At 40.8% G+C, this 19,669-nt stretch overlaps 3 protein-coding genes across 5 annotated transcripts; 2 read left to right on the top strand and 1 right to left on the bottom strand.

Annotated features, from left to right (window-relative positions):
- Nucleotides 1-1,676: 1,676 nt before the first annotated feature.
- Nucleotides 1,677-2,171, top strand: LOC126630067 (uncharacterized). Its single transcript, XM_050300232.1, has one exon. It carries the CDS (start codon nt 1,677-1,679, stop codon nt 2,169-2,171), a length of 495 nt encoding a protein of 164 aa, XP_050156189.1.
- Nucleotides 2,172-2,248: 77 nt separating this feature from the next.
- LOC126627819 (uncharacterized) lies at nt 2,249-18,765 on the bottom strand. The gene is made up of 13 exons (XM_050297377.1): nt 18,274-18,765; nt 18,103-18,180; nt 17,232-17,389; nt 16,624-16,699; nt 6,757-6,824; nt 6,317-6,569; nt 5,972-6,106; nt 5,774-5,880; nt 5,587-5,640; nt 5,417-5,500; nt 3,750-3,913; nt 3,292-3,439; nt 2,249-2,609 (listed from the first exon to the last, which is right to left on the bottom strand). The coding sequence occupies exons 1-12, from the start codon at nt 18,557-18,559 to the stop codon at nt 3,298-3,300; spliced, it is 1,605 nt and encodes a 534-aa protein (XP_050153334.1). The 5' UTR covers nt 18,560-18,765; the 3' UTR covers nt 2,249-2,609; nt 3,292-3,297.
- LOC126627842 (uncharacterized) lies at nt 9,023-12,617 on the top strand. 3 transcript variants are annotated; one of them, XM_050297415.1, is made up of 2 exons: nt 9,023-10,215; nt 11,131-12,617. In XM_050297415.1, exon 2 carries the CDS (start codon nt 11,921-11,923, stop codon nt 12,593-12,595), a length of 675 nt encoding a protein of 224 aa, XP_050153372.1. In that variant the 5' UTR covers nt 9,023-10,215; nt 11,131-11,920; the 3' UTR covers nt 12,596-12,617. The 3 variants fall into 3 exon arrangements, with proteins under 3 accessions (XP_050153372.1, XP_050153374.1, XP_050153373.1); XM_050297417.1 differs by having other exon boundaries at nt 9,023-9,998; XM_050297416.1 differs by lacking the exon at nt 9,023-10,215 and adding an exon at nt 10,781-10,912.
- Nucleotides 18,766-19,669: the final 904 nt, after the last annotated feature.

A 19,669-nucleotide genomic window follows, 5' to 3' on the forward strand; every position in this document is an offset into this window, starting at 1 on the left:
CATATTTGATGTCCAATGATGAATTTCTTGTGGTGCAAGGGGTTAAGGGCTTTGAGGAGCTCAAAGACATAGAAAACATACCGAATGAAGTTCGATCATTGGGAGATGTCGAGATAGTATTAGATCAGATGGTTTGGGAGGACTTGGCTTATGAAACGGGTATTAAATTTCATTATGAAAGGTATACTGGCCAAGTCGACTACATATGTGGGGCTACCGAGGACGATGGTGAGGGGTTGGTCAGATATATTAGCTGCGAAAATGATTTTCATAGAGCATGCAGTTGGAGCTCAGATCTAGACAGTAATCCAATGTGCATGCCTTTTTCTTTCAAGTGAAGGTTTCATCCTTTAATTCAGACAGCAGTCCATACAGTAATTCAAGGGATTGCTTAAAAAGATGAAGTTAATTGATATGCCCCCTCAAAGCCCTTAACCCCTCTCACCACAAGAAATTCATCATTGGAAATCAAATATGTATCCTTTACTACATCCAACACCTTCGTCTTTAAATAGTCAAGACATGCTAGACTTGTCAAAGAGATGACGCATATGAAGCCTGCAGATCGCTATTAGTCCTTGTATCCCAACTGGGAACACATTTGCACAGGAGGTAGCTTCTTTGACATTTAATGGAAACCATTTCACAAGGTGTTTGGAAAACAACAGAGTTTGAGCCAATTCTGCGGTGCTCAAGTGTGGCTCTGCCTCTAGGTATTGGATAGGGTACTGGATAAAGATGTTGTTCACACAGATCTGCCTAAGTGTTCACTCCAGTAGCCTCGGTGGGTGAAGCTTCCTCAATAGAGTACTCAAAATGCAAGCTCCTTCACTCGTGTTTTTTCTTCGGCGAAGAATGTGATTTCCAATCAGGGTCTCTTTCTTTACCTTTGCTAGAACTTTGTCTAGAAAACTGTTTGATGGAAATGATGCTGCAGTCAACTATTTCCTACTCAACCAACAATTTATGGGGTCGTAGTCTCGCCTACTTTAAGAATACTTGCAATTGATTCTGCTATCGACAATTGTCCCCTTGTCCAATCATTTTCTTTGCTTGCAATGTTATAGTTAGATATGACCAAAAACAAAGCACTTCCGAGTGCTCTCATTGCAAGCAATTCCTTTTGGTTTTCTAGAACTTGTATCATCGTTAAAAGAAGAGGCTGAAGCAAACTTCTAAAACTGTTCACCTCTCTAAAAAATGAGTGGATGTAGCAAGTATGATAGCAGCTCTATGCCCGTCCTCTTGTTGTCTGAAAGTTTGAACAAAGGTGCTAAGAAGGAATGAGGGGAGAAAGCCAGGATCTTGTTTGTACTTTTTTGGGTGACTCCACACTCCTACTGCAGAAGTGGTATCCTCAAATAGACTTGCACCGTAATTGTTGGGAATCCTTAATTGTAGGCGACTATGTTCTTTTTTTCTTCACGTTTAAATTGATAAAGTCGTGGCACAGGTAATTATGTTGAGTATTTGAGAACTAAAAACTTCTTAATTGTTATATGTATCTTCCTCTTGTTTCATATAATCCACTCGTCACTGTCTCTCTCCCCCCCCCCCCCCCCCTCATTTTGATATGCATATATATGCACACAGCAAGTCGTTTCTTCCAATTTCCTTCTTGTCCCAAATCCTTGTGTTGTCCTCTACTTTTGTATTGCCCATCCCTTCTCAAGAACATGGCTGTCACCTACAGAAGAAGAATCAGAAGTCGCCAATCTGCAGAATGGGCAAGTCTTATTGGACCCGCTCTCTTTTCGATTCTGGACAAGGTGTTAGAACCCATTGACCATGTCCATTTTGCTGCGGTTTGCAAGAAGTGGCTTGCTGTCGCAAAAGATTTTGCGCAGCGGTGGCGCAAGGCACTTCCCATGCTCATGATCCCTTCAGAAACGGAAGGAAAGAGAAGGCTGTACAGCATTTTGGAAGGAAAAATCTACGACAACATTGAGCTACCACTGCCAGTGTCGCATAACAGAAAGAGGTGTTGTGGTTCTGGTGGGGACTATAGCTGGTTGGCAACGGTAGACCTGCAAGTTGAAATTCAACACACTAAAACTCTTCTCAACCCTTTCAACCAAGCAATGGCTCCGATTCCCATATGGAGTTGCCTCCCAACGGCTGTCTTATCTGCTCTGAATCCGGACAGTTACGTGGTCTTAGATCTACGATAGAGTTGAAAAGCTGGCTTTCATCAAAGGAGGACACCAACGTTGTGAATGCAATTATTTATCCCTGTGTTGTCTCTAGATGTATGAATTTTCTCTCTTCCTTTCATTTCAATGAATTAAATCATATTTTTGACAAATATACAGCCCCTTTCAACGCGATCAAACTTCACAACATACAAAATAATATTCATAAAAATGTATACCTCCAATGCTACAAAGTACAAGTCTATGCTACGTTCCGACTCGGAGTGCGGCATCTACGAGAGTCCATTTTCATCATCTTTGTTTTCTACTTCCGAACTCTCCAATCAGCATTCCCGGGAGATTTTCTTCAGAGGAACAAGCCGGCGGCTGAGCCACCAGGGGCCCAATCTGACTTATAGATCCTGATCCACAATTTAAACGATGCTTTGAATTTCAGACGGCTCAACGCATCACAACCTGTGCGACACAAAAACCTTGCAATAAGTAAACATCATTCTAAGTGGTGATCATATGTTTGATACAAGTTTGTTTTATGAGAAATATATTTTGTGATACCAGTTAATTTTACGAGATAAAAAGGGTCAACACTAGACTTGGCATTTTGGACCCAACCCGTTAACCCGACCCGACCCGTTAATGTTTGTATTTGGATGGATGCTTAACGGGTCGGGTCGCTAATGGGTGAACCCGTTAACAACCCGTTAAATAACAGGTCACTTTGGGTTAACTAGTTAGACCCGTTAACACCCATTAGCATCCGTTAGTTGAGGATATTTTAATAATTTTAGTAAAGTCTTAATAACAAAAAATAAACTTTATGCAAAAAAAAATAATAATAATAATTGTTAACGGGTGTTAACGGGTGACCCGTTAGCTTAATGGGTCGGGTTCAGATGACCCGTTAACTTAACGGGTCGGGTTCAATCCGACTCAAACCCAATAAACCCGACCCGTTTACAGGTCTAGTCAACACCTTCATGTTTTCAGCTGACGGGCAACCGTTACCATCTTTAAAAGTATCAATGAACAGAAGAACGCATGAAAGCAGTACATCAAAATATTTTGACAGTTCCTTATGTGATATACAAGGGTTTCTTGAAGCTACTTCGAATTCAAATGATAGTTTTTTTTTTTTTACCTTCAGTTATGCACCCGCAAGGTTTCCAATGAGAGACTTCTCATTTCGGGCGTGACCAGTTGGTCCCACAGCCGGAGGTGCATGCACGGTGATTGGCAGAACCCACTCACTTTTGTCTCTTCCCTCTATCAAAAGAGGATGCTCGTACCTGGAGTAAAAAGAATCAAGGATTTTGCAAACATCTGAATTAGCACATGTTTTGGTACATTTACATTTGATGAATGCACTGCACATACAAGAGTTTATTAAACGTTCGATTGACACTTGCTGTAACCTTATTTTCTTCTTAATAAGCAAATTTACTACCGTGTAATCAGAAAAAACATGTCAGAACTGCATGACTAATTATGAAAATAAAACTCATAATCCTTAACTTAACATGATAACCTCTTGCTGCATTTTAATCAACAGGTAAAGAAATAAGAAGCTTATAGATGATTCCACATGGTCAGCCATACCTAGTCCAGTCCACATTCTTCGGAGTGGTAAAAAATTCAAATCGAAGTTCCCATTGTACAGAAACATGGGGAGTGGAAAAAGACATAGGCCCATCCATGGGAATGGAGAAAAGAAAACTTGTCTGCACCAAATCTGCAACGACTTCATAATGATCACTCTGAATCTGATAAAAAAGAAGATCCGTAAACACGACAACAAAATCGTCAAACTATGCAACCAGTAAAATTCCATTTGCCTTCACATATTACTTTCATCTCAGCTCGCAACAAGGCCTGATTATTTCCGTCTGACATAATATGTCAGACCTTTGTCCTGACACAACATCTAATCAGCTTTTTGTCATTACTCTATACAACAACAACAAAGCCTTATCCCACCAAGTGGGGTCGCCTATATAAAAATGGGATTTGTCATTACTCTATAATCAATTAAATTAACTAGGATTTATAACTTGGAACAATGTAGTTTTATAGACCAATATGCAGAGTTGGCAACATGATTTTGATAAAAATGACATACGACCTCACTAATATGACAGGCTGAGTTTTACTGTCATACCATTATAGACACAACAAGACCAACCACAGTACATAATTACATGCACCCCTTGGTAAATGAGAGAGGAAGTAAACATGGTAAATTTGTTTTGGTTTACGATAATTTCTATCCATTACACAAGGTTCTGCAACTGCTTTATTCCATAGATATTTCCTGCTTTCCTCATTTGGGATACCTAGTTACAATCCAGCATTCATATGACACGAACTTCTGCAACTCCTTTCTTATGCTAATGTAAACAATAAAGAACAGCACCCCTTCGTTACAATCCAGCATTCAAATGACACCCAAAAACTCAAAACCTAGTTGATGACCAAACAGAAATATACAATCCCACAGCAACTTTGATTCATGTTTAAACCATTACCCATCATACCTACTCTGCTTAACCCTTATTATTCTTAAAAGTATTTTTATAGCAAACTATATCCCTTAATACAGCATAGAGCAGAGTTTACATGAATCAAATCAACATCATCAAAGAGAACCACACAGCACAACCATGCCTTTGACAGACCAAAGATTTCATACTTGTTTTTACCAAGGTATGATTCAAGTACAATGAAACGTGCTAGTCTCTTGAAGTCTCCTTTCCCAGTTGGCCTAGTATTTCAAACATATTTCCTAAGCAAATAAAAAAGACTACCTTCAAACTGAAGAAAACACTCATATAGAAACTTCTCAATGATCCTAGAAAAAGCTTGATTATGAGAACATATAAACACCAACCATCTCAAAATTCTTGTGGTTGTGAATTGAGTTCGAATGAGAGCCCATTCTTTCCAGGTTTCATTAACCAATTCTCATGTAAGGCTGGTTTGTGGTTTTGGAATTTTTGAAAAGATTCATCCACTTCACATCCCAAAAGCAACAGCTTTACATCACTTTTTTTGTCCATTATTAATTTCCCTTTACAGTATCTTAGGGTGTGTGTCAACTGCATGTGTAACCTTATATGGAAAGAGAACAAAACTAATCCCAGATACTAGAAGCTATTGATGTTAACTTTTAACATCCAGTCCTTAAAACTTCCATAAATTGGCTAATTTTTAGGTATGATTCTGATGCACTTATCAGTCAACTGACAGCTAGAAATAAAAAGTCATACCTTTGTAATTGTGGGAGAATTCCTACGAGAAGGATGGACAAATCGCCGACTAATAGTTTCTGAAGTCAGCAGCGTTATAGAAACCTGAAAAACAGAGCCCGTCAGTGATAACTCTAAACCTTTACCAATCACTGTAATTGATTTCAATATTACTTGTAAATTGCAACTACCTCAAGGCATCTTCTAGATCCTTCTTCATGAAAGAAAGTAAGAGTTCCACCAATCTATCTTCATGGAGAGCAAGAGAGAGAGAGACAGAGAGAGACAGAGACAGAGAGAGAATTCACAACTAAAAAAACCAGAGAAAAAAAATGATGGAAAACGGGTAGAAGAGAAACCACAAAGAAATGAAATTACCATATCACCGAAGTAATAATTGGAATCAGAATTTTTTGGGGACAATCTAAGCAGAACTTGGTCATCCAGCCTGATATTGTATGACCTGCCTCGAATGAAGCCTTCTGCTGCAGAAAATTAGTTTTCAAGGACTTATTACAAAAACAGAAACCAATGCATAGAAGATGTATAAGAAGAATAAGAAGTGCACTAACTTACATGCTACGGTTTCAACAGCTCCAGGTGCTGGTGAAGAAGATGCCCTTGCTTCATCATCCAAAGAAAGACGCTTTGTAAGCTTCTGCTGCTGGCTTGGAGAGCCAATAGCAGATGAATTCAGGGGCGATGAAAGATCTGTTTGACAAAGTAATTTGTCACTTAGAAGGCTATTCTGACTTGTAAGGAAATTCTGAAGAAATTGCAATCTTAACTAAACAATATAAAAGGAACTATAACTCAACAAAATGGATGAAATACCACAGAAACTATTTTGGAAATAAGCACAGCAATGACAAGCTCAATACATAAGACTTGAAGCTTTTTCTAGGTGGTCATAGAACTCACCAGCAGCAGTATCGTGTAAGACTTCAGCCACAGAGAGTCGTGGGATTGCTAGATTTGGAGATAAACTTGTACGCTCTCCTTCAAGATATGGGCTATCCTTATTTGAAGACCTTTGTGACTGCAAGGATAGTGAACTTCCAAATGTTCTGTTTACATGTTCTTTCATAGGATTGTATGAAGAAACGGATGAGATCTCATCCCTTGAGCTTTCATAACCTTCTTCAACCCCATCATATATGTCATTTGCTCTCACCTGTAAGATGAATTAGTTCGCCTTATTAAAGATAAAATGGATGAGTACATCTGTTATTTCGAAACTACTAGAGACAAATATTGCTGAACTAGGGAACTCTATACTGACTTTGCATGCCTGAAAAGAAAGAAATGCAATTCCTAGAAACATATAAATGCAGAAAGACATTGTGGTAGTATGAGCCTACCCAATCAGAGTCGCCATCCATCTCTTTCCAATACATATCCATTTGGATGGTTGCAGAAGGCACGATCCCTGTAAACACATAATTGACAGAAATATCTCAAAACATAATCCAACATGCATAGACTATTATTTCTTAACTTATAGACAGACAAACAAACATGTATATCAAACCAAACAGATATATGGATGTATCTAAAGATAGAAAAATATCTTTAAATGATTAAGATGCAGAAACTCAAAAATAAGACGTAGTTTAGTACAGTAGTATCTTTTACACTGTACTAGTACAAGGATAATTACTTGAAAAAAATACAAAAATGTATATACTGTAAACCACAAATGAATATGAGCAGTATTCAAGGGCTTGTCTGTTGCCCAAAAGAACTTGAATTGCAGCATTTATATACTGTAAACCACAAATTCATTACTACTCTTAGTACTGGTTTGGTACTGAGGTGCTTTTATAAAAAGTGGGCATCAAAAAAAGTTGAGCTCAAAAAGGTGTTTGGTAAACACTTAAAAACAGCTTATTTTCAGTTTTGGGTGAAAAAAAAGCTAAAAACGTAAAGCAGCAAAAATGAGTTTAGAAAAAAAAGCTGAAAACATGAAGCAGCATAAATGTTGGATTATATGTTGAATGTTGGATTATGATTTCTTGTTAAACGTTGGATTATATGTTTATGATAAAGTTTATAAATATTTTTCTTTTAAAAATAAAGTATATTTAGTAATTCACCTTTATTTGTTAAGAAAATTAAATTAATGGCACATCTAGTATTATACCCTTTTTTGTCATTTCACACAATCACAGCTGTTTTACATAAAATTTTACCAAACACTAGAATACTGCTTTTTTTTCCAAAAGAATTTTTACAAAAAAAAATTACCAAACACTCTGCTGCTTATTCTCATAGCACAGCAGAAGCAATTTTTTTCAAAGCACAACAATACCAAACCAGCCCTTGCACAATTGACAGAGATCTTACCTACATTTAAAATATTGGAAAAGAAATATTTTACAACAACAACAACAACAACAACAAAGCCTTTTCCCACTAAGTGGGGTCGGCTATATGAATCCTAGAACGCCATTGTGCTCGGTTTTGTGTCATGTCCTCCGTTAGATCCAAGTACTCTAAGTCTTTTCTTAGAGTCTCTTCCAAAGTTTTCCTAGGTCTTCCTCTACCCCTTCGGCCCTGAACCTCTGTCCTGTAGTCACATCTTCGAACCGGAGCGTCATTCGGCCTTCTTTGCACATGTCCAAATCACCGGAGCCGATTTTCTCTCATCTTTCCTACAATTTCGGCTACTCCTACTTTACCTCGGATATCCTCATTCCCAATCTTATCCTTTCTCGTGTGCCCACACATCCCACGAAGCATCCTCATCTCCGCTACACCCATTTTGTGTACGTGTTGATGCTTCACCGCCCAACATTCTGTGCCATACAACATCGCTGGCCTTATTGCCGTCCTATAAAATTTTCCCTTGAGCTTCAGTGGCCTACGACGGTCACACAACACGCCGGATGCATTCTTACACTTCATCCATCCAGCTCGTATTCTATGGTTGAGATCTCCATCTAATTCTCCGTTCTCTTGCAAGATAGATCCTAGGTAGCTAAAACGGTCGCTTTTTGTGATTTTCGCTAGATTGCTCCGGTCATTAGTGTGGATAAATATATAAATGGATAGAGATAGGAAAGCAAACACAAGATGTGCGTGGTTCACCCATATTGGCTACGTCCACGGAATAGAAGAGTTCTCATTAATTGTGAAGGGTTTACACAAGTACATAGGTTCAAGCTCTCCTTTAGTGAGTACAAGTGAATGATTTAGTACAAATGACATTAGGAAATATTGTGGGAGAATGATCTCGTAATCACGAAACTTCTAAGTATCGGAGTGTGGAGTCGTCTTGACTTGCCTTATCTGTCTCATAGGTAGATGTGGCATCTTCTCTGGAAGTACTCTTCCTCCATCCAGGGGTGGTATCTTTAACTGGTGGAGATGCACAAGGTAATGTATCAATTTCACTTGAAGCTTACTTGTAGTTTCAGGCTTGGTCAAGCGCGATACAAACCATGTAGTAGGAGTCCCCCAAGTCGCCGAGCTAGGGGGTCTGCTGAAAGAGGTGACAGACAAGGTAAGCAATCAGAGCTCCGACTGATTGTTCACCTTCTCCCCATCTTGCAGCAGCATGAAGGATAAAGAGAAGAAAAATGAGAAGAGATGATATGAGATACTTTTGCTTTTGAAGAAGTAACTTTCCACAGGCTTATTCTTGAACTGAGCTGGAGGGTTTTCTGGTTTCCTCCAGAGTATAAGGCCGACTGAAGAATTTGAGGGTCAAAACAAGTCCATCAAATCTAGAGTACGTTCCACCCTGCTGATATGGGATACTTTTGCTTTTGACAGAGTAATGGATGTATCGGCACGTGTGCTGTTACGCTTGTCTCCACATGCTTCCTTGTATCCTTCGCACTTGCCCTATCTGTTCCTCAAGCAAATGCGGAATCTTCCCTGGAAACATAAGATGTTGAAGATGAGTACTCGAGAGCAATGCCAGGTAAGTAATCAGGTAAGGGGTTCCAGGCAGTCAGATCCTGGCTGGAAGCTTGATTCCAAGTGCTGACTGATTGCTCTCTTTCTCCTTGTCTTGCAGGTAAAAACAAGGCCAAAGGAAAAGACAGGGAAAAAGCATGATATGGGATACTCTTGCTTTTAACCCTGATGATATGAGATATTCTTGCTCTAGTATAGCTTGTTTGCAGAGGTATTATCGGGGGGAAAGAAAGCTGAATATTTCGAAAGGCTTCGTTGGGAGTGCCCTCTCAGATATGATGAAGGGTTGAGCATTTTTGCAGGTCTGCCTGTCCGTTGGGGATGGGGGTCGACATATATAGGAGTCTCCCTAACAAGTAGTAATGTTATTCCTTTACCCTGCTTGGTCATAGCACGGTAGTGGGAGCTGCCAGTTTCACATGTTTTAACTCTGTCAGAGCACTTTGAAAAAGTGGTCTGTGGTATCTGGCTCTCGAGATTCGGAGAACGATGCCTCTTCGATTTTTGAGAAAGCAATCATGCTGGGGGTCTGGCTCTCGAGATTCGGAGAGTAGTGTCTCTTCGATTTTTGAGGAAGTAATCATGTTGGGAGTCTGGCTCTCGAGATTCGGAGGGCAGTGCCTCTTCGATTTTGGAGCAAGCAATCTTGTTGGGAGTGTTGTCTCGAATGTGAGTAAAGGTTGGGCATGTTTGCTAGTCTACCTTGCCACGAAGCACAAAGGTTGACACACAGGGACTTTCCAATTATCCAGCAATGGTACTGTTCCTTTACCCTCTCTTCGATTTTGAGAAAGTAGTCATGTTGGGAGTCTGGCTCTCGAGATTCGGAGGACGGTGCCTCTTCGATTTTGGAGCAAGCAATCTTGTTGGGAGTGTTTTCTCGAATGTGAGTAAAGGTTGGGCATGTTTGCTAGTCTACCTTGCCACGAAGCACAGAGGTTGACACACAGGGACTTTCCAATTATCCAGCAGTGGTACTGTTCCTTTACCCTTGTGGGTAATAATATGGTAGCTAGACCTTCAAAATTTATGTGTCTAAACTTTGTTAGTGCTGTTTCTTTGCTATTCTTTCACCTTTCTTGGTCAGAGCGATGTAGTGGGAGCTGCAAGCTTCACGTGCTCAACTTTGGCAAAGAACTTTGGCAAAGTTATCTGTGGTACCCATGAGCTATTGTTGCGTGTGGGAAGTGGGTGATTGAACAGTAAGATTCATGTGCTTTCTACTTCACCAGAATTCTTCGACAGAATGCCCATAATTTCTGCAAAGCTGAGTGTTCGTGTGACAGGTGCTGACAAGGCTAGAAAAGTAGGTGCCTCTTCGATTTCTGAGATCGGCCCTCGTGGTCTCTGAGCAGCCTAGCTTTTGAGAAAGCGAGCGCCTCTTCGATTGATTCGGAGAACGATGCCTCATCGATTTTTGAGAAAGCAATCATGCTGGGGGTCTGGCTCTCGAAGATTCGGGGAGCAGTGTCTCTTCGATTTTTGAGAAAGTAATCATGTTGGGAGTCTGGCTCTCGAGATTCGGAGGGCGGTGCCTCTTCGATTTTGGAGCAAGCAATCTTGTTGGGAGTGTTTTCTCGAATGTGAGTAAAGGTTGGGCATGTTTGCTAGTCTACCTTGCCACGAAGCACAGAGGTTGACACACAGGGACTTTCCAATTATCCAGCAATGGTACTGTTCCTTTACCCTCTCTTCGATTTTTAAGAAAGTAGTCATGTTGGGAGTCTGGCTCTCGAGATTCAGAGGACGGTGCCTCTTCGATTTTGGAGCAAGCAATCTTATTGGGAGTGTTTTCTCGAATATGAGTAAAGGTTGGGCATGTTTGCTAGTCTACCTTGCCACGAAGCACAGAGGTTGACACACAGGGACTTTCCAATTATCCAGCAGTGGTACTGTTCCTTTACCCTTGTGGGTAATAATATGGTAGCTAGACCTTCAAAATTTATGGGTCTAAACTTTGTTAGTGTTGTTTCTTTGCTATTCTTTTACCCTTCTTGGTCAGAGCGATGTAGTGGGAGCTGCAAGCTTCACGTGCTCAACTTTGGCAAAGAACTTTGGCAAAGTTTTCTGTGGTACCCATGAGCTATTGTTGCGTGTGGGAAGTGGGTGATTGAACAGTAAGATTCATGTGTTTTCTACTTCCCCAGAAGTCTTTGACAGAATGCCCATAATTTCCGCAAAGCTGAGTGTGCGTGTGACAGGTGCTGACAAGGCTGGAAAAGTAGGTGCCTCTTCGATTTCTGCGATCGGCCCTCGTGGTCTCTGGGGAGCCCAGCTTTTGAGAAAGCGAGCGCCTCTTCGATTTCTGAGATCAGCCTTCGTGGTCTTTGAGCAGCCCAACTTTTGAGAAAGCAAACGCCTCTTCGATTTCTGAGATCAACCCTCGTGATCTCTAAGCAGCCCAGCTTTTGAGAAAGCAAACGCCTCTTCGATTTCTGAGCAGGCGCCTCTTCGATTTCTGAAGCTCCGTCGAGTGCAGATTTTTATAAGGGCTGGCATTAAGTTCCAAAGCACACTTGAATCTCCACCAGTAGAAGCTTCATTCTTGCACTTCTAAGATCTTGATTTGTCCGACCTCTTCTCTCTTCAACACCTTTGAAAATGTCTGGCCCCTCCGACCGTCGTTTTGACTTGAACCTTGTTGAAGAGGCAGCCCCGCCTTCTCCAGACAACATATGGCGCCCATCCTTCGTCTCCCCTACTGGTCCTCTTACCGTTGGGGATTCCGTGATGAAGAATGATATGACCGCTGCGGTGGTGGCCAGGAACCTTCTCACTCCCAAAGATAACAGACTACTTTCCAAACGGTCTGATGAGTTAGCTGTTAAGGATTCGCTGGCTCTCAGTGTTCAGTGTGCAGGTTTTGTGTCTAATATGGCCCAACGCCTATTTGCTCGAACCCGCCAAGTTGAATCATTGGCGGCTGAAGTGATGAGTCTCAAACAGGAGATTAGAGGGCTCAAGCATGAGAATAAACAGTTGCACCGGCTCGCACATGACTATGCTACAAACATGAAAAGGAAGCTTGACCAGATGAAGGAAACTGATGGTCAGGTTTTACTTGATCATCAGAGATTTGTGGGTTTGTTCCAAAGGCATTTATTGCCTTCGTCTTCTGGGGCTATACCGCGTAATGAAGCTCCAAATGATCAACCTCTGATGCCTCCTCCTTCTAGGGTTCTGTCCAGTACTGAGGCTCCAAATGATCCCCCTCCGGTGCCTTCTCTTTCTGGGGCTCTACCGACTGCTGAGACTTCTCCTAAGCAACCTTTGTGAAGGCTCCCTCTTGTGTGTTTATTTTGACTCATGTATATGTACATATTTGTAGCTTATCGGGGATATCAATAAATAAGCTTTCCTTCATTTCAACGTATTGTGTTAAATACACCAAAGCCTTCTTCGTTAAGTTCTTTGAATTTTCTTTTGTTGAAGCTTGTATGTTGAAGCTTTCTGAGTGGAGCATGTAGGTTGGGGTAGTGTTCCCTTAATTTTCCGAGTGAGGAAAACTTCTCGGTTGGAGACTTGGAAAATCCAAGTCACTGAGTGGGATCGGCTATATGAATCTTAGAACGCCATTGTGCTCGATCCTGTGTCATGTCCTTCGTTAGATCCAAGTACTCTAAGTCTTTTCTTAGAGTCTCTTCCAAAGTTTTCCTAGGTCTTCCTCTACCCCTTCGGCCCTGAACCTCTGTCCCATAGTCGCATCTTCTAATCGGAGCGTCAGTAGGCCTTCTTTGCACATGTCCAAACCACCGTAACCGATTTTCTCTCATCTTTCCTTCAATTTCGGCTACTCCTACTTTACCCCGGATATCCTCATTCCTAATCTTATCCTTTCTCGTGTGCCCACACATCCAACGAAGCATCCTCATCTCCGCTACACCCATTTTGTGTACGTGTTGATGTTTCACCGCCCAACATTCTGTGCCATACAGCATCGCCGGCCTTATTGCCGTCCTATAAAATTTTCCCTTGAGCTTTAGTGGCATACGGCGGTCACATAACACGCCGGATGCACTCTTCCACTTCATCCATCCAGCTTGTATTCTATGGTTGAGATCTCCATCTAATTCTCCGTTCTTTTGCAAGATAGATCCTAGGTAACGAAAACGGTCGCTCTTTGGTATTTCTTGATCTCCGATCCTCACCCCTAACTCGTTTTGGCCTCCATTTGCACTGAACTTGCACTCCATATATTCTGTCTTTGATCGGCTTAGGCGAAGACCTTTAGATTCCAACACTTCTCTCCAAAGGTTAAGCTTTGCATTTACCCCTTCCTGAGTTTCATCTATCAACACTATATCGTCTGCGAAAAGCATACACCAAGGAATATCATCTTGAATATGTCTTGTTAACTCATCCATTACCAACGCAAAAAGGTAAGGACTTAAGGATGAGCCTTGATGTAATCCTACAGTTATGGGAAAGCTTTCGGTTTGTCCTTCATGAGTTCTTACGGCAGTCTTTGCTTCTTCATACATATCCTTTATAGCTTGGATATATGCTACTCGTACTCCTTTCTTCTCTAAAATCCTCCAAAGAATGTCTCTTGGGACCCTATCATACGCTTTTTCCAAATCTATAAAGACCATGTGTAAATCCTTTTTCCCATCTCTATATCTTTCCATCAATCTTCGTAAGAGATAGATTGCCTCCATGGTTGAGCGTCCTGGCATGAACCCGAATTGGTTGTCTGAAACCCGTGTCTCTTGCCTCAATCTATGCTCAATGACTCTCTCCCAGAGCTTCATTGTATGACTCATTAGCTTAATACCCCTATAGTTCATGCAATTTTGTACGTCGCCCTTATTCTTGTAGATAGGCACCAAAGTGCTCGTTCGCCACTCATTTGGCATCTTCTTCGTTTTCAAAATCCTATTGAAAAGGTCAGTGAGCCATGTTATACCTGTCTCTCCCAAAAGTTTCCACACTTCGATTGGTATATCGTCTGGGCCTATTGCTTTTTTATGCTTCATCTTCTTCAAAGCTACAACCACTTCTTCCTTCCGGATTCGACGATAAAAAGAGTAGTTTCTACACTCTTCTGAGTTACTCAACTCCCCTAAAGAAGCACTCATTTCATGTCCTTCATTGAAAAGATTATGAAAATAACCTCTCCATCTGTCTTTAACCGCGTTCTCTGTAGCAAGAACCTTTCCATCCTCATCCTTGATGCACCTCACTTGGTTTAGGTCCCTTGTCTTCTTTTCCCTTGCTCTAGATAGTTTATAGATATCCAACTCTCCTTCTTTGGTATCTAGTCGTTTATACATATCGTCGTAAGCCGCTAACTTAGCTTCTCTGACAGCTTTCTTCGCCTCTTGCTTCGCTTTTCTATACCTTTCACCATTTTCATCGGTCCTCTCCTTGTATAAGGCTTTACAACATTCCTTCTTAGCCTTCACCTTTGTTTGTACCTCCTCATTCCACCACCAAGATTCCTTTTGGTGTGGGGCAAAGCCCTTGGACTCTCCTAATACCTCTTTTGCTACTTTTCGGATACAACTAGCCATGGAATCCCACATTTGGCTAGCTTCCCCCTCTCTATCCCACACACATTGGGTGATTACCTTCTCTTTGAAAATGGCTTGTTTTTCTTCTTTTAGATTCCACCATCTAGTCCTTGGGCACTTCCAAGTCTTGTTCTTTTGTCTTACTCTTTTGATATGTACATCCATCACCAACAAGCGATGTTGATTAGCCACGCTCTCTCCTGGTATAACTTTGCAATCCTTACAAGTTATACGATCCCCTTTCCTCATTAGAAGAAAATCTATTTGTGTTTTTGACGACCCACTCTTGTAGGTGATCACATGTTCTTCTCTCTTCTTAAAGAAGGTGTTGGCTAAGAAGAGATCATATGTCATTGCAAAATCCAAGATAGCTTCCCCATCCTCGTTTCTCTCCCCAAAACCATGGCCACCATGAAAACCTCCATAGTTGCCTGTCTCCCTGCCCACGTGTCCATTTAAATCTCCTCCTATAAATAACTTCTCCGTCTGAGCAATTCCTTGCACCAAGTCTCCAAGATCTTCCCAAAATTTCTCCTTCGAACTCGTATCCAACCCTACTTGAGGTGCGTACGCACTAATCACATTGATAAGTTCTTGTCCTATTACAATCTTGATTGCCATGATTCTATCTCCTACCCTCTTGACATCTACAACATCTTGTACCAAGGTCTTGTCCACGATGATGCCAACACCGTTTCTCGTTCTATTTGTGCCCGAATACCAAAGTTTAAACCCTGAGTTTTCTAAATCCTTTGCCTTACTACCAACCCACTTAGTTTCTTGTAGGCACATAATATTTATCCTTCTCCTCACCATAACTTCCACTACTTCCATAGATTTTCCCGTTAAGGTTCCTATATTCCACGTTCCTAAACGCATTTTGCTCTCTTGAACTCTACCCTTCTGTCCTAGCTTCTTCACCCTCCCCCGTCTAATAGGATCAAAGTACTTCTTTTGTGTGTCCCGGGTAAAGTTGATAGGAGCATATGCTCCCAAACAACTTTGAGTGGAGTCGTTCGAAAAGAAGTTTCTATGGCCCCCTTGCTCATTTAACACTGCATCCGGGTGCCGATGGAGATACAGCGACCCTTGCTCACTTATCACTGTGCTCTGGCCACACAGCGCGCCACTTACGGGTGACGCCCTAGCTTTAGCGCGATTTTGTTCTGGATTCATTTTCATAAGGATTCGACGTGATCATGGAGTGCCGGCTGTCGACTACCTGACGCCCTCCCCCTCCTCCTTTATCCGGGCTTGGGACCGGCCATGTAAGACATAGAAAAGGTCGTACCCAGTGCACAAGGCTCCCGCTTTACGCAGGGTCTGGGAGAGGTGAATGTCGACTAGCCTTACCCCCATTTATGGAGAGGCTAGGCGGAGTTAAAAAGAAATATTTTACATTTTTCTAAAATTGATTCTATCCCATCACCAAGTTGATAGTTCCAATTTCTTGTAATGGTTCCATTTAATAAATTCACTTAGTACAGAAAGTGCCCTGTAATAACATAGAGGGTCCAATAAGGCTCTCATAACTGATCTGCTAGATGCATAAGAATGCTCAATTCCAATAAATTTTGTCAGCCTGATGCATTGTACTATGATTTAGTTATAATCATAACTACTAATACTAAAACAGTGGCAAATGGTCACTCCAATTCACTTCAAAATTACACATTTCAGGCTGAATTATTTATTTCATGCCGTATCTTGAACCTAAAGAGAGCTTCCAAGAGAGAAGCAGTGGCATACAGGTTTACATCCCAGAGTAACAAAAATAAAGGAAAAACTCACCATCTGTTTGACCTTCTTCCATTCCCAATCCACTGGTTTTCTGAGTGACCCATACTTGTATTGGAACACGAGCTTCCTGGATGTTTAAAGTTGATATGGTTCACACATCAAAATGTGGACATATCACCTTAACATAAAAAATGAAAAAGACTAGCATTTACAGGCAGAGGTATTTTTACCAATATCTACCTAAACACAGATTCACACTCACACATGGACACAAATCTCTATGTATGTATGCATATGTATGACTCTACTTAAGCATATATTTGAATGACCACCACGGATGCACAGTGTTTATTACGTTTAAAACAGAATCTGGATGAAAATAAAAGTTTCTGATTCCTGCATTTACTGATTACTACATATAAGTCTTTGGTATATTTTGAACCAGATTCCACTCTTATAAATGACAAGCCCATTTCTCAATCAACATAATCGTGTATAAAGTTTGTTAAAGAACAATGTTAATTTATCAGGGTGCAATATGAGCAGACTATGATATTCAGAGGCAGAAATAATTATAATTCAATAAAGCAAGTGCATAATCAATCATAAAGGAGAAAAGTTATGTAAACAGCCATCATGATAAGTCAAAGAAAACCAACCATTTCAGGAAAATCTTTCACTGATTCTCCACGAGAGTGGGGATTCTCCAATATCAGCCATTGTCCAGACATTGTACTTCTAACATAATACATATATCGAAGGGTAGCACCTTTGTACGATGGTGGTATAACAGGGGCCAGCAATGACCGCACCACATCTTCAGAAAACATTGAATATTAACAGAAAGGAAGTTTAGGCCAAAACAATTCCAACATAAATTCTCTTCTTCAGATAAGCTAAAGCTCTATTTCACCATCCTTTCAAATTTTATTATCAACAGATCAGGTTCATGTTACCATTCGTTTGACAACAACAAAGCAGTAGCCTAAATTCAGTTTAGAAGCTTTTAATGAAGCACTTGTATAATGTCACTTAAGTACCTCAAGAACCACTCCCCCCAATCCCATTCTCTTACTCTCCTCTTTCTTTTCCACCTTCCTAATGTGAACATCTGGTTTATTCTTTGAGCAGGTTTCTCAGTTGATTAAGATAGGGATGGTTTCTGAACATCATGGTTGAATTCTTAGCCAAGGAAGGTGTTCGTTGTCGAAATAAATGTGCTACTTTGGCAGAATCAACTACTCCTTCATAATACTAGTCTTTAGTTAATTTACGCGACTTGTTCGTTTAGTACTACAGAGGAAATGCTACCTTCCCTAGCTCAGTACCTTATTCATTCTTAAGACCAATCTTAGCAATTAGAACCAACTTCGATGAAATGCATTTATCAGTCAAAAGAACAACAAAGACACTACCCATTCTAACAAATACGATTGTTCGTTTGATATTTCTCCATTTAAATCCTAAGTCCTAACATCTACAACACAAAATACACCAAAACAACATCACAATTCACAACTAATTACTCACATGATTTTGTACCCCCGGGCGAAACAATCTGATTCGTAACCAGCTCAGGAGTTGAGCACTCCATGAACACGTATTCACCTAAACGTTTCATGTAACACAAAATCACAAGTGAATAACGAAAAAAAAGATCAAATCATAAAATTCGTTCACTTTATCTACTTTTGATTCTACCTCGCCTCTGTTTGGATCCAGCGGTCGGTTTCTGCGTGGCGAACCACTGCGAATCGAGCTTCTCAATGCCCTTGATCTCAAACCCTAGGCGCTCAATCAAGAGCGAGTAAGCCGAACCGTCATTGCTGCTAGGATTTGAAATCTCGACGGTGATGACGATGGGATCGCCGGGCCTGTAGACTTCCTTATCGGTTTGTAGCTTGAGAGTGGGGAGGAGGTCGCTGGTCAGAGCCTTGTCGTTGGAACCGAGGCCTCCGAAAATGGCGGATAACCTGCGCGGCAACATTTGTGACTCCGGTTCTTGTTTGCTCGTGGATCTTGAAGGGGGCGAATGTCTCTCAGAGCTCGGAAGTACTGTGTGGGAGTGCGGATCGTGGAGAACGACGGCGTTTCGGTTGCTGCTTCATTGCTCTTACTTCTTTTTCTTCGTGTTTGCAGCGGAGAGTCACTGCAACAGAGGGGAAGGGGAGTCTGTTTCCGGTCCATTTCAGTTTTTAATTCTTTTTCCTCTTGTTTCTGGGTAGATCTGCTCTAAGTCCACGTGTCAAATTCTGGGTAGTTACTTTTCTCCTCAAAGTATTACACGGTAATTTATTTTGTATTAATACATTACAGGAGCGGACATATCAATATCTGTACACATCATTATACTGATGAGGTAGGGCTAATTTTTGGAGGCCAAATTTATATACCACGAGTGCACTGCCATCGTGTCTAAATATTATAAAATAAAGAGATATACCGATTAATTGAGCAGTTCTTCTTTTTAATATTTGCCAAATATGGGAGTATTATGTAGACAGTTATACGAAATGCTACAATGGAGATGATCAAGTATCTTAGTAGATAGAGTATTGAATTTCCACCCATTTATCTCGAATTTGATACTCTCCTCCTTTAAATTATTACTAGCCTCTCTGCGAGAGATATTTTTTCATCACGGGCGCTATACGCCCCTCGAAATGTGTTGCTTTATTTATTTCCTTATTTCTTAAGTGTTTCTTTTATAAATATCTGGCTTATTACTCTAGTATGACATAATTGTATATATATTCTTTTCTTGATTCCGCATTTTTGCATGTACTTGGGCTTAGCATGAGAGGTTGGCATGTGACATTTTTGGATCTCAACACTCAGATTTGTAATGAAAAACACTCCTCAAAATCCATCTCGGGAGATGCGTTCGTATGAAAAATTTTGTTTTGATCATTTGTCAAAAGTAAACAGTGGTGCAGCAAGATCATGGTGTTCCACCATCCATGGCTAACAAAGATCATCCTAAATGGTTGAAATCTGGCATGAAAAAACTAAATTAGTCTGTTTGCACCCGTCCATTGTACCAAAAATAAATAAAAAATTGTAAATAGCCAAGGTAAAAGCCAAAACCAAAATGAAA

Source organism: Malus sylvestris, chromosome 7 (genome assembly GCF_916048215.2).
Source record: "Malus sylvestris chromosome 7, drMalSylv7.2, whole genome shotgun sequence".
In the NCBI taxonomy this organism is placed as follows: domain Eukaryota; kingdom Viridiplantae; phylum Streptophyta; class Magnoliopsida; order Rosales; family Rosaceae; genus Malus; species Malus sylvestris.